The 24,558-nt window shown below is 22.5% G+C and overlaps 3 protein-coding genes across 3 annotated transcripts; 2 read left to right on the top strand and 1 right to left on the bottom strand.

Moving 5' to 3' along the window:
• The first annotated feature begins 2,999 nt into the window (after positions 1 to 2,999).
• On the top strand, positions 3,000 to 3,467 carry LOC145839016 (coiled-coil domain-containing protein 12-like). Its single transcript, XM_082946630.1, has one exon. The coding sequence runs from the start codon at positions 3,000 to 3,002 to the stop codon at positions 3,465 to 3,467; it is 468 nt and encodes a 155-aa protein (XP_082802756.1).
• A 9,812-nt stretch (positions 3,468 to 13,279) lies between these two features.
• Positions 13,280 to 13,722, bottom strand: LOC145839015 (coiled-coil domain-containing protein 12-like). The gene is made up of 2 exons (XM_082946629.1): positions 13,545 to 13,722; positions 13,280 to 13,494 (listed from the first exon to the last, which is right to left on the bottom strand). Exons 1-2 carry the CDS (start codon positions 13,720 to 13,722, stop codon positions 13,280 to 13,282), a joined length of 393 nt encoding a protein of 130 aa, XP_082802755.1.
• Positions 13,723 to 16,111: 2,389 nt separating this feature from the next.
• LOC145839014 (coiled-coil domain-containing protein 12-like) lies at positions 16,112 to 16,579 on the top strand. The gene has a single exon (XM_082946628.1). It carries the CDS (start codon positions 16,112 to 16,114, stop codon positions 16,577 to 16,579), a length of 468 nt encoding a protein of 155 aa, XP_082802754.1.
• Positions 16,580 to 24,558: the final 7,979 nt, after the last annotated feature.

The following is a 24,558-nucleotide window of genomic DNA, read 5'->3' as shown; positions in this document are numbered from 1 at the left end:
GATAAACAATAAAGGAATGACTGAAAACTTCCACAAGACTAGTGATTCTGATAAACAACCACTACATCTATAAAGTTTAAAAAAAGAAAACTTCGTTACACCCGGTCCTTTTCAGGGCAAATTACAATTTACTAAAGTTATAAGTTTTTTTATTAATTTATTTTCTGTTATTTATTAACATTAACAAAGTAGTTTTAAAGTTGTTTGTTTTTTAAAATAACATTTAAGTCGTGATTAAAATAAATAAAAACATTCCTTACAAATGCTATAGCTTAATTAAAATGTCTACGAGCATAAAAATTTATTCAGAAAATTAGTCGTAACTTATATTAAAATATTTAAATTTTATTAATACCTAAAATACTTTATATTTTTGAAACATTTATAAGTAATAAATAGTTATTGATATCTAAAATCTAAGCAAAAATTTTATATAAACATAGAAGACAAAAGAAGTAAGCGAAAGTATTTTAAATTGTTTACTTTGGTAGTAAATATTTAACGTAAAATACATGAAACATCGTAAAAAGTATTGTGGAAGTTAACGTATAAGATTTTTGCATATTTACCACTAGATGGCGTTATTTGTTTAGACAAAATCCGTGACAAAGAGATATAGTAAAACTATATTATAGGTCAGCAGCTTTTTACTTCTAAATTTAGAGAAGCAAATGACACATATTTGCAAACCCCTAACACAAAATAAATAAATACATTTTAAGCATTAACGGTTTTTTAAAAACATTATTTTTGGTTTCCACTAGTAGGGAAAAATCTATGCTTAATAAAATTTTCAATATAATATATAAAGTTAAAACTTTAATAATCATCTTAAACTAAAATCTGACACAAAATTAAAAATAAAATTTTTCAATTAAGATGATGTACTTATAAGTATATCTCAAAGATTTACACTTTTAAGTAGATAATTTAACCATTTAAAGTTTTGTTTAAAAAAATAATAGTTACATAAGATAATATGCGAATTTTTAAATTTTTATTTTCTGATCAGTGTTTGCTATATCTAAATTTTTGTTAGAATGCATAAAAATTTTGTTAAAATACATTAAACATCGTAAAAAGTATTGTGCAAGTTAACGTTTAAGATTTTTGCATTTTTACCACTAGATGGCGTTATTTGTTTAGACAAAGTCCGTGACAAAAAAATAAAGTAAAACTATATTATAGGTCAGCAGCTTTTTACTTATAAATTGAGAGAAACTTTTAAAGATATAAAATAGTCACTAAATCATAAAATCAAATCTAAAACTTTGTAAAAATGGTAGTAGTCAAAAGTAGTAAATAAAAGTTGTCTTAATTGTTTACTTTATCAGTAAAGAATTTAACATTTATTACTAAACACTAGTGATCTTTTGCATTAATTTAATTGAATATGAAATACATAAACATTTATGTAAAAATTAAGACTAGTGTTTGAGATTTTGCGGTTTTTATAACTAGTTGGCGTAATTGTTTGGATGAAACCCGTGACTTTTTAGATATTTAAAACATCTAAAAAATTAACAGCTTTCATAATGTTATTTAGAGAAACTTAGATACATAAACACAAAACATTTATACAGAGTATCAAATTAAATTTTAACAAAATAATTACATGAAAAAACATAACTTTTGGTTTTTGTTGTAATCAGAAAAGTATGAAATATAAAATTCAAACTTTAAAACTTAGCTCAAACAAAAAAATTGAAAAAAATTGTATTTGTTATAGATTTAAAAAAGAAGAAAATCTACTCATAGAAATCAAAAAATTTTGAAAATTCTAAAATAAAAAATAAAACAGTAATCATTTAAATTAGTAATTTATTTTTGTTATTATTTGTGCTTTATCTAATACTTTTTAGGGGTTATCTTAAGATATGACTAAAGCTTACTAAAATACTTTTGCTTTGTTTTTATTTATTGTTAAGTATAAAACTTTAAAGTTACATATAGTAAAACAACCAAAAAGTATTTTATAAACTTAAGATAAAACGATTCTATAAAAAAAAACTGTAAATATTTTTTTTTAATTGTCGAATTTAACTGTACAGTATGTTTTGTTTACATAAAGTATTAAGTATATGAGCAATAAAACAAGTTTTATGGTAAAAAAAATTTAAAGACAAAATAATGTGGCTAAAATCTAAAATTTTTTCACTAGTTGGCGTTATTCGTCTAGACGAAATCCGTGACTTTTAACATATTTTCAATTAACTTCGCTTTTTTAATGTATATCTTAAAATAATGACATACTTATACTAGATTTTTTTTAAATAAAACTTTTGTTAAATATTCACTTTAAAATATAATTATAGTGAAAATGAGCTTATTCGTCTAAATTAACTAATACTTTATATACTTCATTTAGTTTAGATAAGAAACAATACTATTAAATTTTAAAATTTTTCTATTAAGTTTTCAGATAGTTCTTATTTACTACACTCCCCTATCTTTTAATATTAATTTTACATATTTTAATTTAAAATTGTTAAAACTTTAGTTTAAGTACAAATATTATTTGATATACAATTGTGGTATTAATTATGTATTAAAAAAAAACTTAAAATAGAATAAAATCACAACTTTAAAATTATAGCTTTAAAAATATTAATTTAAAGTTACACCTGTTTTATTATTCTAATAAAGTTTCATTAACAACTTTAGTTTTTTTAAGAACTTTATTGATACACAAGTGCAAAATTTAATGTGAACCACTTAAAACAGTTTTTTCAAACTTTTTAAATGAGGCAAAATAAAACAACAAGTAGTTTCAACAATAATAGAAAAATAATAACTTTTAGATCTGACTTTTAAATAATCTGTACGAACAAAAAACCAAAATTAGAAAAATTTCAAAATGCTTTTTACACAAGGCGCCCACTAGTATTGGTAGAATTATGACGTCATGCACGAATGCTATTTACAAATAAAGATTTATAAAAAGATTGGTTTGCTGAATAATCAGTAAAAGTTCAAAAAAGGTAAGTTACATTAGAAAAATGGCGGGTTATGAAATTGGAAAAATGGTAGAGGCAGCTAAGAAAAGAAGAGATAGACTACTAGCAATAAAAAAGAAAATGAAAAATGATGCAAAGAAAAAAGGTCGAGTCAAAGTGAAGAAATCACAAATAAAATTCCGAAGTTATCAACCTAAGAACGAAACTTTAAAAGAAAAGAAAATACAAAGGGTTGAAGCGCCTGATATCACAAAACACATTCAGCTTCATTTAAAAAAAGAAAGGGAACCTTTAGAAGTTGACATTGACCTTTACAAGCTAGCACCAAAAAAACCTGATCGGGATCTTAAACCAAATATAGAACAAAAATTGATTAAACTTGAAATAAAAACTTCCAGAGCTATAGGTGAAATAGTAAGAGAAAAGTTGCAAAAGTCAGTTATGGAAAAGAACAGGATAAACATTATAGGAATGCCTGAAAACTTCCACATTACTAGTGATTCTGAATAACACCCACTGCATCTATAAAATTTAACAAAATACATTTTTGTTACATCCCGGTCCTTTTCAAGGCCACCATACATTTGTTTTAATAAAGTTTTCAGTTTTTAACTTTTAAATTTATTTGTTTTTTTATTTATGAACATATTTTTTCTTAATTTTTTGTTTTATAAATGATGTTAATGTCGTGTTTAAAATAATAAAAACAATCACTACAAATGCGATAGCTTGGTCAATAATTATAAGAGCATCAAAAATTAAATCGTGGCATTTATAGAAAAAAATTAAGTTTTTTTACTACCAAAGTTACTTTAATTTTTTTTAAATTTTTAAATATTAAATAGTTATTGAAATATTTAAGTAAGCCAAAATTTATAAAAGTTATAGAAGACAAAAGTAATAAACTAAAATATTTTGAATTGTATACTTTGGTAGTAAACATTTAACATTAAAAAGTATTATACAAGTTAAGGTTTAAGAGTTTTGTATTTTTACCACTAGTTGGCGTTGTTTGTTAAGACAAAGTCTGTGACAATGAGATATAGTAAAACTATATTAAAGGTCAGCAGCTTTTTACTTTTATATTTAGAGAAGCACAGGACATATAATAGCAAACCACTAACACAAAAACAACAAATAAATTTCAAACAGCAACAACATTTCAAAAACATTTTTTTGGTTTATGATAGTAGAAAAAAATATGTGCTTAGTAAAATATATCAATATGACATTATAAAGTTCAACCTTTAATACTCATCTTAAACAAAATTCTGATACAAAATTAAAAAGAAATTAGTTTTCTACCAAAAAACACTGATACAAAATATCAAATTAAATTTTAACAATAAAAAATTGTATAAAAGCATAAAATTAGTTTATGTGCTTATCAAAAAATATATAATATAAAATTTAAATTTCAAACCTTAACTAAAAAAAGGGAAAAACATTATAAAAAAATTTTTTTTGAAAGAAGATAATCTACTCATAAGTAATTAATTTTAAATTTAAATATTTTTTTTTAATAAACTAAAAATTTAAAAAATTTGAAAATTAACAATTAATAAGTAAGTGTGTAAATTTGTAATTGTTTTTTAGTTATTCATTTGTGCTATATCTAAGATATTTGAGAAATCATCTTTAGACAAAATTAAATTTTACTAAAAACTTCGGCTGTATTTTTATTCATTCTTAAATACTAAATTTTAAGTTATATAATATTAAAACAACAAAACTTTCTTTATTATATTATTTTTAAACGATTATAGTAAAAAAACTGTACAAAAACTTTCTAAGTAATCAAATTAATTATACAATATGTTTATGTTTACATTTGTATAAAATATATAAGCAATGAAACAAGTTTTGAGGTAAAATATTTTCAAAGACAAAACAAGGTAGTTAAAATCTAAAAATTTTCCACTAGTTGGCGTTATTTGTTTAGACGAAGTCCTCGACTTTTTAAAATATTTTCAATTAACATTAATTTTTTAACTCACTAGACATTTTAGAATGAATTTTTGTAAAATGATATTTTTCAAAGTGAAATAACAGTGAAATAGAGCTCATTTACCTAAATTAACTAATTAATACTTAATAAACTTTACTTAGTATAGATAGAAAATAATACTACTAATTTATGATAGTATTCTATTAAGTTTTTAGATAAATCTAGTTTACTACACACCCCTAATTTAAAATATCAGTTTTCAATAGTTTAATCTAAAATTGTTTAAATTTTAGTTTAATTACAAATATTAATTAATATAGAAATGGTAGTATTGTATATGTACTAAAAAAATTAAAAAAGAGATGAATTTTAACTCACATTTATAGCAAAAAAAATTAATTCAAATTTACACCTGTTGTAATATCTAATATGGTTTAACTAACAACTTTAATGTTCTTAAAGAACTTAACACATACATATATTAAACACAACAACCAAAATTTAACAATTTATTTTTAACTATTTATCTTAAAACAAAGCAATTTTCTACTAGATATATCAAATTGTATTTTTTGTTAACTAGTAATTTTTTAAATTAAGTCATAGTAAAACAAAGTTTATTTAAAAAATAGAACACAAAAAAAATTAAAGATATTAATTTCAAAAGGTTATATTAATAAACTATAAATTTTTATTCCCAGCATTTAATATAATCGTACAACATGTTTATTTTTACATTAATGATGAAATCCAAAACTTTTAAAACTATTTTTGAAAAGATTCACTTCATATATGATAACTTAAAACAAAAACAAGTTTTTAGTAGATTTTTAAGATTGTTTTTCTCTTTTGTTAAATGAAAACTTTTTAAATTGGATACTAAAAAAAATGTTTACATAAGTAAAACAACCTAAGTATATTTTATAGAAATATATTAAAACAATTATAACCAGAAAACTGTAGATTTTTATTCTAAGTAGTAAATATAAATGTGCCAAGTGTTTTTGTTTAGTGAACTTCCATGGTTGTAGGTGAAATAGTAAGAGAAAAGCTGCAAAAGTCAGTTATGGAAAATAACAGGATAAACATTAAAGGAATGCCTGAAAACTTCTACAAGACTAGTGATTCTGATAAACAACCACTACATCTATAAAATTTAACAAAAGAACAATTTTGTTACACCCCGGTCCTTTTCAGGGCAAATTACAATTTAGTAAAGTTTTCAGTTTTTTTATTAATTTATTTTCTGTTATTTATTAACATTAAAAAAGTAGTTTTAAAGTTGTTTGTTTTTTAAAATAACATTTAAGTCGTGATTAAAATAAATAAAAACAATCCTTACAAATGCTATAGCTTTCTTAAAATGTCTAAGAGCATAAAAACTTGTTCAGAAAATTAGTCGTAACTTTTATTAAATTATTTAAATTTTATTAATACCAAAGTTACTTTAAATTTTTAAAACATTTATAAGTATTAAATAATTATTGATATCTAAAATCTAAGCAAAAATTTAATATAAACATAGAAGACAAAAGAAGTAAGCAAAAGTATTTTAAATTGTTTACTTTGGTAGTAAATATTTAACGTAAAATAAATGAAACATCGTAAAAAGTATTGTGCAAGTTGACGTATATAATTTTTGCATTTTTACCACTAGATGGCGTTATTTGTTTCGACAAAGTCCGTGACAAAGAGATATAGTAAAACTATATAGTAGGTCAGCAGCTTTTTACTTTTAAATTTAGAGAAGCAAATGACACATATTTGCAAACTACCAACACAAAATAAATAAATACTTTTTAAGCATTAACAGTTTTTCAAAAACATTAATTTTGGTTTCCACTAGTAGGGAAAAATCTATGCTTAGTAAAATTATCAATATAATATATAAAGTAAAAACTTTAATAATAATCTTAAACAAAAATCTGACACAAAATTTAAAAAAAAAATTCAATTAAGATGATGTACTTATAAATATATATTAAAGATTGACACTTTTAAGTAGATAATTTAACCAATTAAAATTTTGTTCAAAAAAACAATAGTTACATAAGATAATATGCAAATTTGTAAATTTTTATTTTCTGATCAGTGTTCGCTATATCTAAATTTTTGTTAGAATACATGAAAATTTTGTTAAAACACATGAAACATCGTAAAAAGTATTGTGCAAGTTAACGTTTAAGATTTTTGCATTTTTACCACTAGATGGCGTTATTTGTTTAGACAAAGTCCGTGACAAAGAGATATAGTAAAACTATATTATAGGTCAGCAGCTTTTTACTTCTAAATTTAGAGAAGCAAATGACACATATTTGCAAACTACTAAAACAAAATAAATGAATACATTTTAAGCATTAACAGTATTTCAAAAGCATTAATTTTGGTTTACATTAGTAGGGAAAAATCTATGCTTAGTAAAATTATCAATATGTTATATAAAGTTAAAACTTTAATAATCATCTTAAACAAAAATCTGACACAAAATTAAAAAAATATTTTTCAATTAAGATGATGTACTTATAAATATATTTTAAAGATTTACACTATAAGTAAATAGTTTAACCATTTAAAGTTTTGTTTAAAAAAACAATGTTTACCTAACATAATACGCATAATTTTCAATTTTTACTTTCTGATCAGTGTTTGCTATATCTAAATTTTTGTTAGAATAATTTAATTAATTTTGGTTAGTAACAGTTTTTTAAACTCTATCTTATAACAGTCTTACTAAACATTTGAGTTTTAATTTTTGTTAAATGTTGAAGTTCTAAATTATATTGTACTAGAAAAACATAAAAAAATACGTAACAAAATTATTATAAAACATTTATAAAATAAAAACTGTATATATAGATGTTAAGTAGTTAAAAAATAATAAAATTTAAGACATAATATAGTTGATAAATTTAAATTTTTCAAAACTAATCTACGTTTTTTGTTTAGATGAAGTCCGTGACTTGTAAAATATTGTTTATGAACTTCACGTCTCATTTTTTTATAAAAAAAGAAGTAATCTATTTACATATTTTTGATGTAGTTTTTTAAACAATATCTTTTATATGAGATAGTATTCCCTGTACTACAAATATCGTTTTAACTGTTAGTTTTGATTTTTTAGAAAATTTATTTTTTTTTTTCAAAAAAAAAAATTCGATTAACGTGAAGTTATAAGGGTGATTAAAGTAATAAAATGTGAAGTTAAAATAAGTGAAATAAGGTAATAATCAATAAGGTGGATTTAAAAAGTACTAAATAGTTTATTCCTACTCATTTAACAATCGTAAAAGTCCGTAACCTTTATTTTTGCTTTTAAACCCTCTGTTTGTATGTGACTGTATTCATCTTAACAAACAGCTAAAGAAAACAGTATAATGGCTAAGTATGAATGCTAAGAAATTGAACATCATAAGAAATAAAATGCAATTTGCTCGCCACATCAGTAATGACAGTTTTTAGGATGCCAAAAATTAACATTTCGGTCCTTTTCAGGGTCATCATACAAAAGAAAACATATATAAAAATATTTAATTTAAAAATAACTAGAATTTTCAGAAACATATTGTTTTGATTCTTTAAATTTTAATTGCTGATTATATAAATACAACTTTTATTAAAAATGATAAATCTTAGTTAGAATATCTAAAGGCATAAAAAAGGTTACCAGAAATTTAAACGTACACTTCTACAAAAAAATTGTAATTTTTATACTACCCAAGTTACTTCAACTATCAACAAACTTTTAGAGATATAAAATAGTCACTAAATCATAAAATCAAATCTAAAACTTTGTAAAAATGGTAGTAGTCAAAAGTAGTAAATAAAAGTTGTCTTAATTGTTTACTTTATCAGTAAAGAATTTAACATTTATTACTAAACACTAGTGATCTTTTGCATTAATCTAATTGAATATGAAATACATAAACATTTATGTAAAAATTAAGACTAGTGTTTGAGATTTTGCGGTTTTTATAACTAGTTGGCGTAATAGTCGGATGAAACCCGTAACTTTCTAGATATTTAAAACATCTAAAAAATCTACAGCTTTCTTAATTTAATTTAGAGAAACTTAAGATACATAATTACAAAACATTTATACAGAATATAAAGTTAAATCTTAACAATATTACATGTAAAAACATAACTTTTGGTTTTTGTTGTAATCAGAAAAGTATGAGATATAAAATTCAAACTTTAAAACTTAGCTCAAACTAAAATACTGAAAAAATATGTATATGTTATAAATTTAAAAAAGAAGAAAATCTACTCATAGAAATCAAAAACTTTTAAAAATTCTAAAAAAAAAAATAAAACAGTAATCATGTAAATTAGTAATTTATTTTTGTTATTATTTGTGCTTTATCTAATATTTTTTTAGGGGTTATCTTAAGATATGACTAAAGCTTACTAAAATACTTTTGCTTTGTTTTTATTTATTGTTAAGTATGAAACTTTAAAGTTACATAATAGTAAAACAACCAAAAAGTATTTTATAAACTTAATATAAAACGATTCTAATAAAAAAAAACTGTAAATGTTTTTTTTTTAATTGTCTCATTTAACTGTACAGTATGTTTTGTTTACATAAAGTATTAAGTATATGAGCAATAAAACAATTTTCATGGTAAAAAAATTTAAAGACAAAATAATGTGGCTAAAATCTAAATTTTTTCACTAGTTGGCGTTATTCGTCTAGACGAAATCCGTGACGTTTAACATATTTTCAATTAACTTCGCTTTTTTAATGTATATCTTAAAATAATGACATACTTATACTAGATATTTTAAGAATAAAACTTTTGTTAAATATTCACTTTAAAATATAATAATAGTGAAAATGAGCTTATTCGTCTAAATTAACTAATACTTTATATACTTCATTTAGTTTAGATAAGAAATAATACTATTAAATTTTAAAAGTTTTCTATTAAGTTTTCAGATAGTTCTTATTTACTACACTCCCCTATCTTTTAATATTAATTATACATATTTTAATTTAAAATTGTTAAAACTTTAGTTTAAGTACAAATATTATTTGATATACAATTGTGGTATTAATTATGTATTAAAAAAAACTTAAAATAGAATAAAATCACAACTTTAAAATTATAGCTAAAAATATATTAATCTAAAGTTACAGTTATAGGTGAAATAGTCAGAGAAAAGCTGCAAAAGTCAGTTATGGAAAAGAACAGGATAAACATTATAGGAATGCCTGAAAACTTCCACAACACTAGTGATTCTGAATAAAACCCAGTGCATCTATAAAACTTAACAAAATACAATTTTGTTACATCCCGGTCCTTTTCAGGGCCACCATACATTATATTTTAGTAAAGTTTTCAGTTTTTAACTTTTAAATTTATTTGTTTTTTTATTTATTAACGATCTTTTTTTTAATTTTTTGTTTTTATAATTGATGTTTATGTCGTGATTAAAATAAAAAAACACTCACTACAAATGCGAAAGCTTGGTAAATAATTAAAAGAGCATCAAAAATTATTCAGAAAATGAATCGTGGCATTTATAGAAAAGTTTTATTTTTTTTCTACCTAAGTTACTTTAATATTTTTTAAACATTTTTAAATATTAAATAGTTATAGAAAAATTAAACTAAACCAAAATTTATAAAAGTTTTAGAAGACAAAAGTAATAAACTAAAGTATTTTAAATTGTTTACTTTGGTAGTAAACATTTAACATGAAATACATAAAACACTAAAAAGTATTATACAAGTTAAGGTTTAAGAGTTTTGTATTTTTACCACTAGTTGGCGTTATTTGTTAAGACGAAGTCCGTGACAATGAGATATAGTAACACTATATTAAAGGTCAACAGCTTTTTACTTTTATATTTAGAAAAGCAAAGGACACATAATTGCAAACCACTAACATAAAATAAATGAATAAATTTCAAACAGTAACACTATCTTAAAAACATTTTTTTGGTTTACGTTAGTAGGAAAAAATCTGTGCTTAGTAAAATTGATCAATATGACATTATAAAGTTCAATCTTTAATACTCATCTTTTACAAAAATCTGACACAAATTTAAAAAGAAATTAGTTTTTTACCAAAAACCACTAATACAAAATATCAAACTAAATTTTAACAATAAAAAATTGTATAATGCATAAATTTTAGTTTATGTGCCTATAAGAAATTTTTAATATAAAATTTAAATTTAAAACTTTAACTAAAAAAGGGGAAAAAAGTTATAAAAAATATTTTTTTGAAAGTAAATAGTCTACTTATAAGTATGACTTTAAGATTCAAATATTTTTTTAAATAAACTAAATATTAAAAAAACTTCAAAATTAACAACTAATAGGTAAGTATGTAAATTTGTAATTGCTTTTTAGTGATTAATTTGTGCTATATCTAAGATTTTTTAGAGGTCATCTTTAGACAAAATTAAATTTTACTAAAAACTTCGGCTCTATTTTTATTCATTCTTAAATACTAAATTTTAAAGTTATATAATATTAAAACAACAAAAACCTACTTTATAATATTAACTTTAAACGATAATATTCAGAAAACTGTACAAAAAAATTTAAGTAATCAAATTAATTATACAATATGTTTATGTTTACATTTTGTGTACAATATATAAGCAATGAAGCAAGTTTTAAGGTAAAATGTTTTCAAAGACAAAACAAGGTAGTTAAAATCTAAAATCTTACCACTAGTTGGCGTTATTTGAATAGACGAAGTCCGTGACTTTTTAAAATATTTTCAATTAACCTTACTTTTTTAACTCACTAGACATTTTAGATTGAACTTTTTGAAAAATACTATTTTTTAAATTGAAATAATAGTGAAACAGAGCTTATATACCTAAATTAACTCATTAATACTTAAAAAGTGAGTTAAGAAAGTTAAGTTAATTGATAACGGACTAACGGAGTCACGGACTTCGTCTAAACAAATAACGCCAACTAGTGGTAAGATTTTAGATTTTAACTACCTTATTTTGTCTTTGAATATATTTTACCATAGAACTTGTTTTATTGCTTATATATTTTATAAAATATGTAAACATAAACATATTGTATAATTAATTTGATTACTTAGAAATTTTTTGTACAGTTTTCTTACTATAATCGTTTAAAATTAATATTATAAAGTAGGTTTTGTTGTTTTAATATTATATAACTTTAAAATTTAGTACTTAGAATAAATAAAAATAAAGCCAAAGTTTTTAGTAAAATTTATTTTTGTCTATAGATGACCTTTGAAAAATCTTAGATATAGCACAAATTAATCACTATAAAAGCAATTACAAATTTACATACTTACTTATTAATTGTTAATCTTTGAGTTTTTAAAATATTTAGTATATCTAAAAATTGAATCTTAAAGTCATACTTACGAGTAGATTATCTTCTTTCAAAAACATTTTTTATTTTTTTCCCCTTTTTTTATTTAAGGTTTGAAATTTGTAATTTATATTACATATTTTTTGATAAGCCCATAAACCAAAATTTATGCTTTTTTACAATATTTTATTGTTAAAATTTAATTTGATATTTTGTAACTGTGTTATTTGGTAGAAAACTAATTTATTTTAAATTTTGTATCAGAATTTTGTTTAAGATGAGTATTAAAGATTGAACTTTATAATGTCATATTGATCAATTTTACTAAGCACAGGTTTTTCCTACTAACGTAAACCAAAAAAATGTTTTTAAGATAGTGTTACTGTTTGAAATTTATTCATTTATTTTATGTTAGTGGTTTGCAATTATGTGTCCTTTGCTTTTCTAAATATAAAAGTAAAAAGCTGTTGACCTTTAATATAGTGTTACTATATCTCATTGTCACGGACTTCGTCTTAACAAATAACGCCAACTAGTGGTAAAAATACAAAACTCTTAAACCTTAACTTGTGTAATACTTTTTAATGTTTTATGTTTTTCATGTCAAATGTTTACTACCAAACAAAACAATTTAAAATACTTTAGTTTATTACTTTTATCTTCTATAACTTTTATAAATTTTGGCTTAATTTAATATTTCAATAATAATTTAATATTTAAAAATGTTTAAAAAAATTAAAGTAACTTAGGTAGAAAAAAAAAATTTAAACTTTTCTATAAATGTCACGATTCAATTTCTGAATAATTTTTGATGCTCTTTTAATTATTGACCAAGCTATCGCATATGTAGTGAGTGTTTTTTTTTTTTTTTAATCACGACATAAACATCACTTATAAAAACAAAAAATAAAAATAAAAAATTCGTTAATAAAAAAAAAAAAAGTTTAAAAGTTAAAAACTGAAAACTTTACTAAAATATAATGTATGGTGGCGCTGAAAAGGACCGGGACGTAACAAAGTTGTATTTGTTAAGTTTTATAGATGCAGTGGGTGTTATTCAGAATCACTAGTGTTGTGGAAGTTTCCAGGCATTCCTTTAATGTTTATCCTGTTCTTTTCCAAAACTGACTTTTGCAACTTTTCTCTTACTATTTCACCTATAGCTCTGGAAGTTTTCATTTCAAGTTTAATCATTTCTTGTTCTATATTACGTCTAAGATCCCAATCAGGTTTTTTTGGTGCTAGCTTGTAAAGGTAAATGTCAACTTCTAAAGGTTCATTTTCTTTTTTAAATGAAGCTGAATGTGTTTAGTGATACCAGGCGCTTCAACCCTTTGTATTTTCTTTTCTTTCATAGATTCATTCTCAGGTTGATAACTTCGCAATTTTATTTGTGGTATCTTTACTTTGACTTGATCTTTTTTCTTGCCATCAATTTTCATTTTCATTTTCATGGCAAGTAGTCTTTCTCTTCTTTTCTTAGCTGCATCTTCCATTATTCCAATTTCATAATCTGTAATTTTTCTTATGTAACTTTCTTTTATTGATGTTTTACTTATTATTCAGCAAACCAATATTTTTAAAAATCTTTATTTGAAACATCGCATTTGTGTATGACGTCATAATTCTACCAATACTAGAGGGCGCCTTGTGTGAAAAGCATTTTCAAAGTTTCTAATTTTTGTTTTTGTTCATACAGATTATTTAAAAGTCAGATCTAAAAATTAGTATTTTTCTATTATTGTTTAAACTATTTGTTATTTTATTTTGACTCATTTAAAAAGTTTGTTAGAATTGTTTTAAGTGGTTGACATTAAATTTTGCACTTGTGTATAAATAAAACTCTTTTAAAAACTTAAGTTTTCAATAAAACTATATTAGAATACTACAACAGGTGTACACTTAAATTAATTTTTTTTCAGCTATAATTTCAAAGTTGTGATTTTATTCTTTTTTAAGTTTTTTTTTTATACATATTCAATACCACCATTGTATAGCAAGTAATATATTAAATTAAGTAAAAGTTAAACAATTTTAAATTAAATTATATAAAGTTAATATTAAAAGTTATGGGTGTGTAGTCAATAAGAACTATGTGAAAACTTATTAGAATACTTTAAAAAAATAGTAGTATTATTTTTTTATCTAAACTAAATAAAGTTTATAAAGTATTAATTAGTTAATTTAGACGAATGACCTCATTTTCACTATTATTTCATTTTTGATGTTAATATTTAACAAAAGTTTTAATCTAAAAATATCTAGTAAGAGTATTTTTTTTATTTTTAGATATACATTGAAAAAGCGAAGTTAATTGAAAATATGTTAAAAGTCACGGATTTTGTTTAGACGAATAACACCAACTAGTGAAAAAATATTTTAGATTTTAGCCATATTATTTTGTCTTTAAATTTATTTTACCATAAAACTTGTTTTATTGCTTATATATTTAATACTTAATGTAAAAAAACATACTCTACAGTTAAATTCGACAATTAAAAAAGAATATTTACAGTTTTTTTATTAGAATCGTTTTAATATATTTTTTATTGTGCAAGGTTGGACTCAGGCATCAAAACCTGAGCAACTTAAACAGGACACACAAAAAGAGAAAAAGAAAATAAACTTATATTCAAAACTTTAAGATAAACTATACATATATATGTAAACATAATTTAAATGAAAACACAAAGTTAAACACAGTATGATATACAAATGAGTTAAATTAAAAATTCAATTCAAAAAATAAAGTTTTAAATTAAGTTTATATAGTCCTCTTTGAATGTTTTACTATTATATAACTTTAGAGTTTCAGACTTAACAATAAAGAAAAACAAAGCAAAAGTCTTTTAGTAAGCTTTAGTTTTATCTAAAGATAACCCCTAAAAAATATTAGATAAAGCTCAAATAACACAAAAATAAATTACAAATTTACCTAATTACTGTTTTATTGATTATTTTTGAACTTTTAAAATGTTTTGATTTTTGTGAGTAGAATATCTTCTTTTAAAAATTTATTTTATATATAATTTTTTTTCTTTTTTTTGTTAGAGCTAAGTTTTAAAGTTTTAATTTTATATAACATATTTTCAATTTACTTCGCTTTTTTAATGTATAACTTGAAGTAAAGACATACTCTTGCTAGACATTTTTAGATTGAAACTTTTGTTTAATATTAACTTTAAAAATAGAATACTAGTGAAAATGAGCTTATTCTTCTAAATTAACTAGATAATACTTTATAAACTTCATTTACTTTAGATAACAAATAATACTATTAATTTTTTATAGTATTCTATTAAGTTTTCAGATAGTTCTTATTTACTACACACCCCTAACTTTTAATATTAATTTTACTTAATTTAATTTAAAATTGTTTAAATTTTAGTTTAATTACAAATATTATTTTATATACAATGGTGGTTTTGAATATGTATTAAAAAAAACTTAAAAAAGAATAAAATCACAACTTTAAAATTATAGCTAAAAAATCATTAATTTAAATTTGTACCTGTTTTAATATTCTAATATAGTTTCATTAATAATTTTAGTTTTTTTAAAGAGTTTTATTGATACACAAGTGCAAAATTTAATATCAACCACTTAAAACAATTCATACAAACGTTTTAAATGAGTTAAAATAAAATAACAAATAGTTTAACAATAATAGAAAAAATACTAATTAGATCTGACTTTTAAATAATATGTATGTAAAAAAAACAAAACATTTGAAACTTACAAAATGCTTTTCACACAAGGCGCCTTCTAGTGTTAGTAGAATTATGACGTCATATACAAATGCTATGTTACAAATAAAGATTTGTAAAAATATTAGTTTGCTGAATAATAAGTAAAACATCAATAAAAAAAAGTTACATAAGAAAAATGGCGGATTATGAAATTGGAATAATGGAAGATGCAGCTAAGAAAAGAAGAGAAAGACTACTTGCCATGAAAATGAAAATGAAAAATGATGCCAAGAAAAAAGATCAAGTCAAAGTAAAGATACCACAAATAAAATTCCGAAGTTATCAGCCTGAGAATGAAACTGTAAAAGAAAAGAAAATACAAAGGGTTGAAGCGCCTGATATCACTAAACACATTCAGCTTCATTTAAAAAAAGAAAATGAACCTTTAGAAGTTGACATTGACCTTTACAAGCTAGCACCAATAAAACCTGATTGGGATCTTAAACGAAATATAGAACAAGAAATGATTAAACTTGAAATGAAAACTTCCAGAGCTATAGGTGAAATAGTCAGAGAAAAGCTGCAAAAGTCTGTTATAAAAAAGAACAGGATAAACATTAAAGGAATGCCTGAAAACTTCCACAACACTAGTAATTCTGAATAACACCACTGCATCTATAAAATTTAACAAAAATACAATTTTGTTACATCCCGGTCCTTTTCAGGGCCACCATACATTATATTTTAGTAAACCTTCAGTTTTTTACTTTTTATTTTATTAGTTTGTTGTTTATTAACATTAACGAATATTTTTTTAATGTTTTGCTTTTATAAATGAAATCTATATCGTGGTTAAAAAAACAAACTATTCACTCCAAGTGCTATATATTGGTTAAAATATTTAAGAGTATACAAAAGTAATCGTAAAATTAATCATAACATTTATCGATAAAATTTAAATTTATTACTATCTAAGTTACTTTAACTTTCAAAAAATATTTAAAAGTGTTAAATATTTATTAGAATTTTAAATCTGAGCAAAAGTATTGAATAAGTGTTAGAAATCAAAACTAGAAAACAAAAGTAGTTTAAATTGTTTAATTTGGTAGTAAACATTTAACATGAAATTAAACAACATAATAAAATGTATAAGACAAGTTAAGGTTTAATGTTTTTGCAGTTTTTATCACTAGTTGGCGTTATACGTAAGACGAAGTCCGTGACAATGAGATGTAGTAAAACTATATTAAAGGTCAGCATTATAATTTTATATTTAGAGAAGCAAAGGATACATAATTGCAAAGCACTAACACAAAATAAATGATTTAAGTTTCAAACATTTATAACATTTAAAAGAAATAGTTTTTGGTTTACATTAGTAGGGAACAATCTGGCTTAGTAAAATATACCAATAGGACAATATAAAGTTCAAACTTCAATACTCATCTTAATCAAATATCTTTCACAGAATTTAATAAAAAAGTATTTTTCTATTAAGATAATCTATTTATAAATATATCTTAAAAACTTTTATCTTAAAGTAAATAAATTTACCAATATTTTTTTTTTAATTAACAAAAGTTACATACGAAATTATGCAAATTTGTAAATTGCTCTTTTATGATAGATGTTAGCTATATCTAAATTTTTATTCAAAATATTAATTTTGGTTAACTTCAGTTTTTTGAAGCTCATCTTATAGCAAAGCGAATTCTTACTAAACATTTTAGTTTCAATTTGTGTTTAATTTTAAAGTTCGAAATTATAAAGAGGTTTAGACTTTTTTTAGAAATTTTTTAGAGGCTGTAATTAAACTTTTTTTTATTTGTAACTGAATTTTGAGACATAAAATTTAAAATTTAGATAAATATTAAGTTATAAGTTTGATTAAAGTAATAAAAAGTAAAATAAAAATAAGTTATTTAAGTTAGTAAACATTTAGCTGGATTTATAGGCTACTAAATAGTTCATCACTACTAATCTCACATTCGTTAAAGTCCGTAACCTTTATTTTTCCTTTTAACTTCTGTAATAATTTTAATCTAACTTTTTTATTTATAACATTTATTTAATTTTTTTTTTGCTTTCACCTCAACCTTTTCCGTCGGTCGGTAGGTTTTTTGTTTCAATAATATTCTTTTTTTTTATTAATTTTTATTAGTTATTTTTTTATTTCTATATTTACTATCACTATTACCCTAACCCTTACCCTCGGTCAGTAACTTTTTTTTTTGTTTTTTTTTTCTGTATTGTTTTATTCTAGTGCAAAATTGTCCCTTTGTTTAATTTTTTTCTCGTGCACATTAGTTCTTTTTTCTGCAATTTAGTAACCTCTTGGCATTTTCGTCTTCCTGTAATTTAGACCCGTTCCCTAATCTAGACGATTATAATAAGAAATCTGTAGGTTTTTATACTTAGTAGTTAAGTTTAATTATACAGCATGTTTATGTTTAGAAGTAGTATAAAACACATAAACAACAGAAAAGTCCTAAGAAAAAAAAAGGTTCCTAAAATTTTTATTTTTTACCACTAGTTGACGTTATTTGTTTAGATTAAACTATAACTTAATTTTTTTTTTTTTAAGTCTTTTTATTTTTTATATTAAAAAAAAACTTAATTTTACTAGATAAAATATATTTTAAATAAAATTCAGAATTTATTAATCTGAGAATGAAACTATAAAAGAAAAGAAAATACAAAGTGTTTTAGCGCCCGATATTACTAAACACATTCAGCTTCACTTGAAAAAGGAAAAGGAACCTTAAGAAGTTGACATTGACCTTTAGGTTTTCTTTCTTGTTAAATAATATACATTTAGTTTTATTTGGTTAAAAAAAGTTTTTATGCTAAAACAATCAAGAAATACTTAATATTATTTATTTAAAACGATTACAATAAGAATACTATATATTTTTATAATATATATATCTATACTCGATCATACAATATATATATGTTTACATTTAGTATTAAAACATAATAAATATAAAATTTTATAAACAAAATAAGGTTTCAAAGGTTATTTTTATTACTTAGCTGGCGTTATTTGTTTAGAAAAAGTCCGTGAATTTTTAATATAATTAAAATATCTGAAACATCAGTGGCCCTTTAATTTTTTATATAGAGAATGTTAGGATGAATCAATAAATTTTACTTTATGATTTTTAAAAATGAAAAGTTATGAAAAATGTCTGTCTGTTTTCTTAATATGATATTAAAATATTTATTTATACAAAACATATTTATGAAAGTAAATTAAAACGATTACAATAAGAAAACTGTAGAAATTGTTTATAGTTATATTTGATTATACACAATGTTTGTGTTTACATTTAGTATAAAATTCAAAAACGATGTAAAAAATTACAGACAAATTATGTTGTTTAAAATAAAAAAAATTACCATTAGTTGGAGTTATTTGTTAAGACAAAAACCATGACTTTTATAAATGCTTCGATAAGCTATTCTTTTTTACTATTTATCTTAAAACAAAATATTTTCCTACTAGATATATCAAATTGTAATTTGTTAACTATTAATTTTTTAAATTAAGTCATAGTAAAAAAAAAGTTTATTTAAATAGTAGAACCAAAAAATCTTAATGACATCAACTTCAAACTGTTACTTTAGTAAACTATAAATTTTTATTCTTAGCATTTAATGAAGTTGTACAATATGTTTATATTTACATTAACGATGAAATACATATCCAAAACATAAGTTTAGAACAAAATTAAAAATCAAAAGTTGAACTTTTTGCTACTAAGTTGCATTATTTGTTCAATCAAAGTCCAAAACTTTTAAAACTTTTTTTGAAAAGCTTCACTTTATATATGATTAATTTAAAACAAAAGCAAATTTTTACTGGATTTTTTAGATTGTTTTTTTTTCTTTTGTTAAATAAAGACTTTTTAATTTGATACTAATAAAAAAGTTTACATAAGTAAAACAACCTAAGTATATTTTATAAAATTGTTTTAAAACATTTATAATCAGAAAACTGTAGGTTTTTATTCTAAGTAGTTAATATAAATATACCACATGTTTGTGTTTACATTTAGTATGAACTACAAAAAAATAGTAAATTTTAAGACAAATTTATATATTTTGAGATCTAAATATTTACCAGTAGTTAGCGTTAGTTGATTAGACGAAGTCCGTTACTTTTAAAAATATTCTGAATGAGCTTCACTTTTATAATGTTTATTTTAAAACAAAACCATATTCCACTAGATTTCTTAGATTGTTTTTAGTTTTATAACAAATTTTTTGAATTAAATAATAGAAAAGTAAAGGATATTTGTATAAACTAACCATAAAATATTTGATAAAACTAATTTCAAACGATTATAATTAGAAAACTATAGATTTTTATTCTAAAACTTGTATAATGTATTTGTATTTACATTAAGAATGAAATATATCAGTTAGCTTTAAATGCTTAACTCAGTTGAATTCTATCTTAATACTTAAAACTACTCATAAATACTTATTCTTTTATTGTTATTCATTACTAATAAATGCTAGTTGTAAATCTATCATATCTAAGTTGTTTCAAACCAATTTTTCTTCATTTGTACCTGCGATCTGAAGTCAAGTAGTGAAGCTTAACGCAACTGAACATTTTTGTTGTTTTCATCTTTGTGTTTTAAAAAAATTACTAACGTATGAAGTATGATATATATTTAAGCAAGCCATCATTTATTTCATTAAACAGTAGTTCTTATTTAAACAAACTGCTAAGTGCTACCATTTCCAATGATTCATTTATTTTTATTTTTTGAGTATTATAAGATATTTAAAAAGTTAGATTTATCAAAGCACCTGTTACAAACATTGTTTTTATGTTTTAGCAAGTATGACAAGTATTCAAATATATGTACAATTTGTATATATTTATCTTAAAGAAATGTAACTACTTTTTAAGTTAACAATCAGTGATTCTACTAACATATATAAAATAACATATCTAGGGATTTATTTTGATTTAATGCATCTAATCAAAACCACTTACAAACTATTTATACTGTTAGCTTTTTTACATCATGTAATTTAATCACAAGCTTTTTAGGATTTCTAAATTAGTTAAAAAACTATCTTTGTAGTCTTATTTAGACTTTTACACATAGCACAGCATATATTTATTTAGGTGGTTGAAATACTTTTTTTTTAAGTTAGATCTTCTGGTAGTCAATTAATAATTTTCTTTTTTTTTTGTCTTAAAGTTCCTTTGTACATTAAAATTTTAACTACTTCTAAACAAGAACAAACCTTACCCTTTTTGTAAAACTATGTGTAACGTTGATTGTACAACAGTGTTTTTTGTAACACTTATATGTCAAAGACCGCTTTTACCATTAGACCCCTTTTTTACCTTAATGTGTCAATGTCAAACTCAAGTAGTAAAATAAAACTTAAGTTTATTTACAGATAATTTTCAAAGTTTACTTTATAAAAATTTTATTAACTGTATAATACTTTCTACCCTCCCCTCTAAAAATTCTAAATAAGTTACTTCTTTTTATTAGGTATCGCCTCCTGTACTTAATTTTAATTATCAAATTGTTTTTGCTTTATTACTTCTTCTTTCCCACAGACTTGTCATAACTATTGCCCCCAGCTTACTAAAATAGCCCGAAAAGAGGCAAAATGCCTTCCCTTTGGAAACCCTAGTATAAAGAACAAACATTTTATGTGCATTTCTGTATTAGTTTATTTTTAAAGGATTTATGCTGTTTCTGGCTAGTAAAGATTAGCATGAGTTTCTATTAACTCAGAGTAGTATAATAAATTATATCTTGTTAAAAAACATATAAACTTTACGATTTTATTTTTTCTCTACATGTCAAATTTTTCATAAACAAGTTTTTAGCTGTTAAGTTATATCTCAAATGAAAATGTTCATAATTTATTGTTTTGTTTGCTCTTTTATTTTTTGTAAATCTATTAATTTTAAATTTTAGCATTTTTTTTTTAACGTGATAAAAGCTATTAATTTTTTATAGTTATGAGAAATAATGAGAGTCTTTAAATGCACTTACAAGCATTTTAATAATATATAAATGAAAATGAATAATTAGAATAGTACAATTTTTAAAGCTAAAAATAAAAGAAATAGAAACGCAGACTGCATTATTATATACGTTTTATTCTTTTAAAAAACAATAAAGTAATATTTTATACATAATTACCTTTTATTTAATATGTCTTTTTAGGCATTATACATAAAAAGTTATAAAAGCAACAAACAAGTCTAAAATCATTATCTTTCACCAATTATTAAAAAATATTTGATACTAATATTTTTTAACTATACCTGCTTAAAACAGATACAGTTGCATTTATTAAGCTGAGTGTTTATATTTTCGATTTAATTACATAATCTATTTCTAATTACTTAAAAAACAAAAATGAAAAATATTTTTTTTAAAGTAGGTAAATCTGTATTATTAATTTTTTCCATCATAGTGGAATTAATCACATATTTTACTTTAAATTTTTTTTATATCAATACAAATATAAAACCTAGTGCAAACTTGTAGTTTAATATGATTTTTATATGTGTTGTGTGTTTTCTCATTTAAAGTCTATTAAAACAGTTTATACGAATATAATGAAAACTTTATTTTAATGAACAGAAAAAAAATATATAAAACATATATGTTTGATAACTAACTCCTACGTATTTCAGCCTTGATAAAAAACTTATCAAATAAAGTTGTGAATTTTGAATCAAAAAAGTCCAAAATAGGTCTTACTTCGTCTACGTCCGTAACGCATTTAGGATATATAAACAACAGTTTTGAGAGAATATAGAGAAGAAAAAAGAATGGCCCGAATAGAACAAACCGCCTGCAAATCAACTGGAGGAAAAACCGAAACTTTCAAGTTTAAAGGTGCTAAGAAAAGGCTTTTGGATAAACGAAAAAGCAAAGTCCACACCGGAAAAATAATAAAAAGCAGCTTCATGGTGACTGTTGTTTTTACAAACTAAATCCTCCTCTTATCCCTAAGTATATTTGAGAAGGATTGGTAAATATTTCAGATCTTTTAACTGAACCACCCAAGAAACCGTACAGAGGTAGAGATTTTAAAGTACCGCTAACAGAAGAGGAACTTATGAAAGATAATAAAGAAGCAATCAAAGCTAAATGGTCCGACAGAGAATAAGAACATTTTGTATCTATTTGCAAAAGTTTATTAAAAGATACAAAAATAAGAACAAAATTGGGTTTTTGAAGAAAAGATCTCCAAATAAGCAAAGAGGCGATATAGTTTCAATACTATTATATAGTAAAAGGAGAACTTAAAAAGAAACAGAAAGAAAAATATTAGGAGTCTACTATAAACAACAACTACAGCGGCCAAAAAATATTTTCAAGTTTAGGAAAATAACTGTTTGTGTAAAGTTTTACTGTACTTAAAGTTTTTAATAAACATATTAATTTCTATATTGTTTTTGTTATTTATTATAAAAGTTGTATAACGTGTATTAACTAAATTATTTTTTAAAATGATACATTTATTTTGATGAAGCCTTATAAATAAATGCACGTTTGAATGTCATTAATTAGAATTAAATACTTATGTTTTCGCTTATAAAGCACTAGAGCGTCGCAAAAAGTTAGTATGTAATAATAATGGAGTAGTAATGCTTTTTTTTTAGATGGACATAAGTTTATAAATGTTCAGGGCATAACTAGACTGTGTCTCTAACTGGACAAATTTTAAAATGCTTAAACACAAAACATAAAGCAGGAATAACAATATTGGTGTTAATAAAGTTGTTTTTCGCGAATAATTTTCCCTGATAAACAGTTCAACAACAAAAGTAAATAAAAAATGATCCAAAACATTTCTTTTTAGACAGAGCATTGTGTGGGTTAGAGCATTAGAGCAGGTATCTACATTCATTATTTAAATATGATGTTCTAATAGTGTTGACCAGGGGCGTAGCGTGGGGAGGGACGCTGGCGCATGCGTGCCACCAAAAAAAAAAAGAAGTAAAAAAAATGCAATATCTTTATCCTTTATTGTTAATTTTTTATGCTTAATTTGCCTTTTTTCATTTATGTTTTTCTAGTATTCGAAAAGTAAATCGAAAATTTTTATACAAATTAGTGACAAGTTAGGGAAATTATCGAGTATACTGATTCGGTGCGTAATTGCAAATGCGCACCAATGTTGATGAAAAACTCCATAAAGAAAAATTTTATAACTTCATTAACCTCATAAGAATTTAGACTCAAACAGTACACAACTAGTTAGTGCACCGCAGTAGTATAACCTTATGACAGATTTTTTTACAAGGACAAATGCTAACATTTTGTTAACAAACCATAAAGCTAAGCCTGTTTTATAGTGATAATGATTCAAGAATAAACAAATTGTAGTAAAAATAGCAATAAACAACTGCTAATAAAAAAAAATAGATTGTGAATAAAATATTAACAACATAATTTAAAAGATAAATAACAAAAAACAGAATAAAATAAAAAAAAATTATTAAAACAAATAATAAACAAACAGTTCATACTGTGATTACAGTTTTAATCTCACTATACAAAAAGTATTGTTTAAATTGTCTAAATTTAAAGTTTTTATTAAAAGTAGTTTTTTTTTTTTATTAAGACATCAAACAAA

This window comes from Thalia democratica, chromosome 6 (assembly GCF_965202585.1).
Source record: "Thalia democratica chromosome 6, ktThaDemo2.hap1.1, whole genome shotgun sequence".
Lineage (NCBI taxonomy): Eukaryota > Metazoa > Chordata > Thaliacea > Salpida > Salpidae > Thalia > Thalia democratica.
This window is presented reverse-complemented; position numbering and strand designations above follow the sequence as displayed.

What these genes read in the sequence shown, in the direction of transcription:
- LOC145839016 (XM_082946630.1), top strand. Translation starts at nt 3,000, where the DNA reads ATGGCGGGTTATGAAATTGGAAAAATGGTAGAGGCAGCTAAGAAAAGA.
- LOC145839014 (XM_082946628.1), top strand. Translation starts at nt 16,112, where the DNA reads ATGGCGGATTATGAAATTGGAATAATGGAAGATGCAGCTAAGAAAAGA.
- LOC145839015 (XM_082946629.1), bottom strand. Translation starts at nt 13,722, where the DNA reads ATGGAAGATGCAGCTAAGAAAAGAAGAGAAAGACTACTTGCCATGAAA. An exon ending in ACAAAGGGTTGAAGCGCCTG is followed by an intron (nt 13,495 to 13,544) that starts GTATCACTAAAC and finishes ATGAACCTTTAG; the next exon opens with AAGTTGACATTTACCTTTAC.